The 8,839-nt window shown below is 42.0% G+C and overlaps 1 protein-coding gene across 1 annotated transcript; it reads right to left on the reverse strand.

The window, feature by feature from the left end:
* Positions 1-165: 165 nt before the first annotated feature.
* Positions 166-5,035, reverse strand: LOC136610365 (olfactory receptor 11L1-like). The gene is made up of 2 exons (XM_066589596.1): positions 4,980-5,035; positions 166-1,060 (listed from the first exon to the last, which is right to left on the reverse strand). The coding sequence occupies exons 1-2, from the start codon at positions 5,033-5,035 to the stop codon at positions 166-168; spliced, it is 951 nt and encodes a 316-aa protein (XP_066445693.1).
* Positions 5,036-8,839: the final 3,804 nt, after the last annotated feature.

An 8,839-nucleotide genomic window follows, 5' to 3' on the forward strand; every position in this document is an offset into this window, starting at 1 on the left:
GCCTAAAGGGCAGAATACCACAGAGAGTTGCAGATGGATCAGTAGAGAGTAGTCCCTGCTTGATTTAGCTGTCATAATATCATTTAAAACTTTTGTAAGAGCAGTTTTTCTAGAATGTAGAGTATGAAAACCACTATGCATCTTTCTTTAGGCAAAATAACTAAATCATTTTTTGGAAGATTGTAGCAAACATACGGTATGTCTAAGTGTTTCCTGTATAGCTTTCCCAATGTCTTTATTTCTAAGGCTGTATATAATGGGGTTGACCAGAGGAGTAAGCACAGTATATAGCAGAGATAGGATCTTACTCATGGTTGATGTTTGACCTGTCGTTGGAATAGCATAAACACTGAACAATGTCCCATAAAATATGGTGACCACAATGAGGTGGGAGCTACAGGTGGAGAAGGCTTTCTGTCTACCAGTACTGGATGGGATCTTTAAGATGACAACAATTATATATGTATAAGACACTACAATGATTGTGGTTGGCATGATCACTATGAAAATGCTTGCTACATTTACCTCAAGTAGAACAATAAAGGTACCAGAACAGGCAATATCCAGTAAGTAAAGAATGTCACAGAAGAAATGGTCAATGATATTTGGTCCACAGAACGTCATCATAGAAGCTGTTATGGTGTGAATCAGTATAATAGAAAACCCAAGCAACCAACAAATGGCAACCAATTTCATGCAAAATTCATTTGTCATGATTGAGGTATAACGTAGGGGATTACAGATGGCCACATATCTGTCGTACGACATCAGAGCTAGAAGCAAACATCCTGAAGTTTCTACAGTAACAAAAAAATAATGCTGAGTGATACAACCAATAAAAGTAATGGTCCCCCCATTATTCAGTAGGATGTAGAGCATATTAGGGACAATATCAGTTGTTAGTAAGATGTCACTGATGGACAGTTGTGAGATGAAGAAGTACATTGGAGTGTGGAGGGTCTTGCTGGTGGACACCAGGGTGATGATCAGGAGGTTCCCACATATTGTCACACAGTAAACCACCAGGAAAAAACACAACAATAAAAAATTTCCATTTTTGCTGCATTGGAATCCGAGAAGGAAAAAATCAGTGACCTTAGTTAGATTGTTCTCCTGCTTTAAAATTCAGAAAATGAAATGCAGCTTGTCAAATTTATTAAAGGAATGTAATAACAATGTAAAGAGCCACAAAGCCAAAGCGTTCTACGATACTCAGAAAGTATTATACCAAACTGCACATTTGACCTGTATGAACCCTTTTCCCCATGCCGTTGGTTTGAGCCTTGGTTCTCTAATAACTCTAGGACTAAAGTGCGAGAAGTGTATCCAGTATGTAACTCATGGCCCTATAGTTAATAACCAATAGTATCATCCCTATCAGCTAAACAAAGGGGTTTGCTGGGCAAAAACTATTGATTAACTATCCTCAGGATAGATCATTAATATTTAATCGCTGCAGCACTTCTGTCACTTCTGCCTCTGATACTAGGGTTGGACACAGAAGTGTAATAGGCTCTTCAGTTCCCATTGATTTCAGTCAGCCAGCTCGGCCACTTCTAGTGCCATCTACCATGACACCCATTCAGCCTGCTGTACTAACAGCCAACTGGGCAATATGCTTATCGCTAGGGATCCTATGTGGCGGTCCCCCAGGGATTAGCTATTGATGAACTATTCCGAGGTTAGATCATCAATAGTTTTTGCCCAGAAAATCCCTTAAAACCTACAGTACTGCTTCCTATAATTACATATTTAACATCCATGTTGAAACCTCACTGTGCATTGAATCTGACACCATAAAGACCAAAAGGTTTATACATGATTCCAGAACAGATGAAGGAAAGTTGTAGTATTAGACCAGAGGTGTATAACTCCAGCCCTCAAGGGACCACCACAGGTCATGTTTTTTGGATCTCCCCAGTATAGCACAGGTGATGGAATAATTGTCAGTGTCTCAGACAATGCCACAGTGTTCTGACTATAGGATATACTGAAAGCATAACCTGTTGGGGTTCCTTGAGGACTGGAGTTGTGCACCTCTGTATTAGAAGACCATTTATATCACTATAAGGCACGACAGAACACTATTGGACACATATTCAACTGCACTATGTGAAGATTGTCATCAGTATGTTCTTCAGGAAACCAACAAAAACATAGGAGGAACATACAAAGTCCATGCATATCTTCCCCTAAGTCAGATTTGAACCCAGGGCCCCATTACTATAAACCGGCAATGCCAACCACTGAAACGCATAAGAGCAAACTGATTCCTAAGGCATCACTCACATGAGCGCTGTTTTAGGTGCAGATACGACCTGTCCCACCTTTGCTGCAAGCTTTCCATACGCTCCTATGAAAGCATGAAGCACGCACCTCGGATCATGTGAACAGGCAACTTCATGGAGCTTGAAGTCGCCCGTACACGCAATCTTTTCAGGACTAGAGCAGCGCTGTTTTCTCTCTGCTTACAAGCGCAATAACAGCGCTCGTCTGAATGAGGCCCAAGAGTAACGATTGCTGAAAAAAACTTTCAGCACTTTCAATAGTCATTTTTCCCCTCTATACTTACAATAAAAGTCTCCATTTTTCTGGGTTGATGTTATTCAATTGAATAAATCTTATTTCCATGCACAGACATAGGAATATTGTGCTTGCCATTGAGAAAAAAATCTGTCAAAATCAGCCATCAGCGGTCTGTATATAATACAGCATAAAGGGTCTGCAGGTATATATAGAGACTGAAGGCAATGCACTGTGCCAGCTACGTCTATAGAGACTTGTGCCACGGTCTCCTGTCATCATCCACTGAGGAGCGGCATTGGATAGTCCGCAGAGTATTCTAATGGAAAACAAAAATTATATTTTAACCCCTTCCTTCTGCAGCTTTTTTTTTCATTTTAACCCCCCACTTTTAAATAATCATAACTTTTTATTTTTCAGGTGATACAACTACATGAGGGCTTGTGTTTTTGAGCTATTTAACAGTCCAAATGTGATGCATTGGACAAGTTTAATACATTTCTAAGGGGGCCTTCACACTTGCGATTGCGATATCACAGCTTTTTTTTTACTCGGCTGTCAATGGAACTTTGTAGTGTTAAAAACGCATCGCGTGAATACTGCAAAGAACAAACTTGCAATTTTTGTGCGATGCATTTTTAACATGAGAAAATCCCATTGACAGTCGAGTAAAAAAAAAAGCAGCGAAATCGCAATCGCAATCACAATAGCATCATTTTGGAGGGCTTGCTTTTACAGCATTCATGATGATATATATGTTCTGCAAATCAGTACAATTAGGGCTATACCGAATTTATACCTTTTTTTTTTTTTTTATCAAATTTTATTACGTTTTTCATAGATAATGTATACCTTTTTTAAATGTAGTAAAGCTGAGAAAAATAAATTGCCTTTTAAGAAAGTTGCTTCCCCTTCTTTTGACCCCCATAACTTTTTTATTTTTCATATGAGGTTGCATGAGGCCCTGTTTTTTGCAAGGTGATCTGCAGTTTTTATTGGTAGCATTTCTGGGCACAAACAACTTTATTGTTCACTTATTATAAAAAATTTTCTTCAAGGTTACCAAAAAAAGCACAATTCTGGCATTGTGTTTTTCTTTTACAGCGTTCATTGTGCTGGATTATAAAATCATTTTTTAGTAAATTGGAGTTTTACTGATGCCGGGATATTTTAATTTTAATTTTTTCTTATCTAATTTATTTCTCCTCAATTCTAATTAGAATTTCTACTTTTTGATGTGATAACTGTGAATAGGAAGGTGTTAAACTTTTACACCTTAGTGATGAAGCCTGTTTGCACGTTTGTGACAGAGCCAAATTTTGGAAATCTGACACGCGTCACTTTAACGTAGAATAACTCTGTAAAGGTTTTGCATATGCAAGGAATTCTGACATTGTTTTTTCACCACATGTTGTACTTCAGTTATATGGTAAAATAGACCAATAGAATTTGTGTATATTTACTTAAAAGTGCCAAAATTGCGAACATTTTGAATAAAAAAAATTTTTTTCACATTTTTAACTCTAATATCTCAAATATGTGCAAACATACCATACACATTTTTGAAAAGATATAAATTTCCATCTGTATACTTTATTCTGCATGCACATTTGAAAAACATATTTTGTTCTATACTGCACATGAAAATGAGCCCCCCGTTTGTCCTGTGTTCAGAAACATACCCATTGTGGCCCAAATCTTATGTCTGTATGCACAATAGGGCCCAAACCGACAGGAGTAGCGGGTGGCTTTCAGAATAGACATTTTGCATGCAGGTCCCATTGCCCACTTGTAGAGCCCTTGAGCAGCCAAAACAATATAGAACCCCCACAAATCACCGCAATTTGAAAACTAGACCCCTTAAGAAATGTATCTAGGGGTATATTGTGTATTTTGACCCCACATTTTTTGAGTGAATCTAAGCAAAGCAGAAGGAAAAAAATTATGATTTTCATTTTTTTTTTGGCAATTGTGTCATTTTAACAACAGGTTTTTTTTGTACAGCACAGAAATGAATGAAAACTTTTACCCCAAAATGGATCCCCTGTATGTCCTCTTTTAAGATGCATACTAGAGATGAGTGAGCACGCTTGTTTAAGGCTGCTACTCGATTAACTAGCAGTCTTATCGAGTAACTGTGTACTCGCCCAAGCAGCATTCGGGGGGGGGGGGGGGCGGCGGGGGCGTGGGAAGGAGCGTCGGGAGCGTCGCTGCCACCCGCTCCTTCCTCATGGATATGATCAATGAGGGGAGATGAAATTAAAACTTTTTAAACATTTTTTTTTACTTTACATGATCACTGTTATCCATTGGATACCAGTGATCATGTGACTAGGAACCACATACAGCAGTCCCCGGTGATAGCTCTCCGCTCCCGGCTACACATGCTAGCTGGGAGCAGAGGGATTTTAAATCTTCGAGCCCTTCTTAGCACGCGCCCGACGTTTTCATCGTACGCGCATTCGCAGAAGACCACGTAAGGTCCTGGAAGGATCAGATCGCTGCGGGACATCGCGGAGGTTGGCAGTGACTTTTTTCACCTCCCCTTATGGATCTGATTCATGAAGAGAGGTGAAACTTTAACTTTATTTTACTTTTTTTTTACTTTTCCGTGATCGCCGAAAAAAAGCAACTGTCATTTGTTTAAATGACTTTATCAGGAACATTTTCAGTGAAATAATATCAACCTTAACCTATCTATCCCAAATTTACCTTAAAGTAGAGTGTCACAGGTGCCTAATTTTTGGGAATTTTGCTGTTAATCTTTGGAAGCTCAAAGGGTGTATGATGAGTATTATTTCCAAGGTATCCATATTTTGAAAAAGGATGGATGTGGTAAATTTGACCAGCTAAGTAGTTCTTCAAATATATGTATTTGATTTATTTTGTCTTTCCACATATCTATTAAAGAGGGGTTTGTTTTTCCCCAAAGGAGGGGGATTCGTGCTTTTGCCGCTCCAATCATATAAAAGGCTAGCCTATCTTTTAGGGGGTTAAATGATGCATGTTTTGTGCCAAGAAAGATTATGTTGGGAGAAAGCTGTATGTTTTTCTGAGTATTGTGCGCATTTCCCTTGCTACCTCTGCCCAGAATATCTTAATCTTAGAACAGTTCCACCAAATATGTAGGTATGAAGCTTTATGCTCTTGGTACCTTCAACATCTGTCCGTCTCTGACAGTTTGTATGTATGTAGTCACTCTGGGTTTTGTACCATCTAGTTAATAATTTGGAATGGTACTACTGCAGACGGACACATGGTGAGATCCCATATGTGATTTTAAAAATTGTTCTGATTTTGGGTTCCATTATTTTTATGCCCAAGTACTTTTCCCATGATAGGATAAAAGTAGATCTGCCTGTAGAGCAAGAAGAAGTGAAGTTTTTTGTCAGAAGCAAAATCTTCCTAGTGGTTTTGTTCTGGCTACTCATTAATTTTTCAAAATCTGTTAGCAGTCTTGTAGATACGTGTTGAGTTTTAAAATTTGATATAACAGGGGAGAGAGGTGCAAGATGAAGGCCCTGAACCTTACTGAGCTGCACCAGAGTGTGTATTATGCAATCACTGAAAACGGCCAGATATTTATTGAAACAAGAGGTCAGATAGCTGCATTCCCTCAACATGCAGGCGGGTAAACTGCCAAACGAGGAAGTCAGTTACACCTGTTCCGGACACCGATGAAACAGCCACTCACACAGCCTCTTAATATAGAGGGGGTGGTTGCTTGGTATATACACCTACACAGAGTAGATACAAAGTGCCAGAACTTCTGATACATGTAGTCCACCATGCAGACCAGCAACCTATTAATGACGCCATAATAGTTCTCAAATAGTAAACCACATTAGTACTGCCACCCTGGGCTCCCTCGGCATTTAAAAAGCCAAACTGCATGAGAATAATATGTAATAAATGTGAGGTATTTGTTGGATTTTGACCAAAAACTTCAGCTCACAAACCGATCCCCAAGGCTCCTCGCGTCTTGTGAGTCCCTACTCTAATATAAAAGTATCACAGAAGGGAAAAATATAAAATCAAACAATCACTGAAAACGACCAGATACTTAATGATTAGAGATAAGCGAGCACCAAAATGCTCGGATGCTCGTTGCTCGAGTCAAACTTTTCGTAATGCTCGAGAGTTCGTTTCAAGTAACGAACTCCATTGAAGTCAATGGGGTACTCGAGCATTTTGGTATGGGACCGATGCTTAGCATAGCTGATGACTTGGGTGCAAGAGTCTGGCGGTCACCCCCCTAACAATTTACTTGGGACAAACCCTCATTAGCAAGGCACACGCGCTGACACATCTTAGCCAAGCACCACGCTACCTGCAACCAAGGACAATCACTGCCTGCGGGTGACACCACTGCCTCTTCTCCTGGGTTACATGCTGGCATTGCTGTCCACAGCGCACACAAAAGTTTCCCTGCGCAGCATTCAGCTGCCCTCATGCCACATGCTCGCTTCGTAGCCACACCACCATCATGTCTATTTATAAGTGCGTACTGGGTGAGGAGGAACCGGAGGGACACACTGCAGAGTGTTGGCAGGGCCGAAGAGCGACCCTCTTTGAAAGTGTGGGCGATAGCCCACAATGCTGTTGAGAACTGATGATAAATTGATGTACGATCATCATTCCAATGCCGCGCCACCTCCATCACAAAATTGTCAGGAGCAGCAAACGTGGGCATAAAGGGAACTCAGGTGCCAGCACGTCTACACATCTTCACAATGCAGCAATAATCTGTGTAGGAAGCACGTGAGTGGGCCCAGGGTCAAGCTCAGTCCCAGCCTCCACCTTGTGTGACCCAAGGTGCTGCGAGTTACATAGCAATGGGAAATCCATGTGTCCCCACACACTTCATTCTGTGTAGGTGTCAGATAGCTCAACACCACAATGGGAAGTCTTTGAGTTCCTTGGGCTCATCTATGCTGTGGGTGCACAAAGATGGTATTACACAGGAAGAAATCAAAGTGCCCAAACATGGCAGAGTCAGAGTCAGTCAGTGTATTTGTGTCAGATAGGTAAAACACCACGATGGGAATTCTTTCTGCACCCACAACATAGACAGACCCCAGTAACATTTCTGTAGCAACAGTATAGGCAAACCTCTGAAACATTGGTGTACCAAAAGTGTAGGTGAAGGCTGGAAAAATTAGTTAGATAACAGTATAAGTGAGGGCCAGAAAAATTGGTGTACCAAGAGTACAAGTTATACAGCGCAGTTCGACAGTGCAGGAGACAGGTAACATGCACACCTGTCCATAGCCTGAAGGGAAATACTCTCCTCTTTGCACTAATCTCCTTCACTATCCTCTTTTCAAGCCTTCACACTTTCTTCCAACGCCCGGCCCCAACACACTCCATCCACATCAGCCCCTCCCTCCTCTCCTCACCTATGTATGGCTCCCATGCACTGTTTCAACTTCCTAAGACACCTTCAACCCCCCAATACTGCAAAGAAACACCTCAGGCACCCACACAAATCCCCTAGCCATGTGCTCACCCTTGCTACTCTGCTACTCCTAGCTGCAGGGGACATCTCCCCCAATCCAGGCCCACCCCGTACTGTTTTCTACCAAAATGCCCCCCCTGCCCCATTCAAATGCGCCCTATGGAACTACCAATCTGCGTGTAACAAACTCCCAACTATCCATGACCTTTTCACCAGTAAACGCTTGAACTTGCTCGCCCTCACGGAAACCTGGATACAGCAGTCCGATTCTACCTCCCCCGCTGCATTGTCCTATGATGGCCTGCAGTTCTCCCACACCCCCAGATCAGATGACAGACGCGGTGGAGGAGTAGGCATCATCCTCTCCCCAAACTGTACCCTCCAGGTCATTCCCTCAGCTCCCTCGCTTACCTTCCACTCCTTCGAAGTCCACACCCTGCGACTCTTCCGCCCATTGCCTCTGCGTGTCTCTGTTATTTACCGCCCCCCAGGTCCTACCCGCCTGTTCCTAGACCACTTTGCTGCCTGGCTCCCCCACTTCCTATCCTGTGAAATCCCAACCCTCATCCTTGGTGATTTCAACATTCCTACTAACAACTCTAGCTCCTCATCTGCCTCCCGGCTTTTAACACTTACCTCCTCCCTTGGCTTATCACTAATCTCTGACTCCCCCACTGATAGAGATGGTAACACTCTCGACTTAGTTTTCCTCCGTCTCTGCTCTGCTTCTCACTTTACTAACTCCCCCCTTCCACTCTCAGATCACAACCTTCTCTCTTTCTCCATCAGGCACCCTGGCATCTCTCCTGACCCTCCTATCTATCGCACCTCTATGAACCTCCAGTCTGTCCGCACTAG

The sequence above is a fragment of the Eleutherodactylus coqui genome, chromosome 2 (assembly GCF_035609145.1).
Source record: "Eleutherodactylus coqui strain aEleCoq1 chromosome 2, aEleCoq1.hap1, whole genome shotgun sequence".
Lineage (NCBI taxonomy): Eukaryota > Metazoa > Chordata > Amphibia > Anura > Eleutherodactylidae > Eleutherodactylus > Eleutherodactylus coqui.

Excerpts from the sequence above, each read along its gene's own strand:
- LOC136610365 (XM_066589596.1), bottom strand. The coding sequence starts at position 5,035 with ATGTCCCGCAGCGATCTGATCCTTCCAGGACCTTACGTGGTCTTCTGC. Across the intron at positions 1,061-4,979 it reads GTGGTCTTCTGCGAATGCGC|CAAAAATGGAAATTTTTTAT; the intron begins GTACGATGAAAA and ends ATTCCAATGCAG.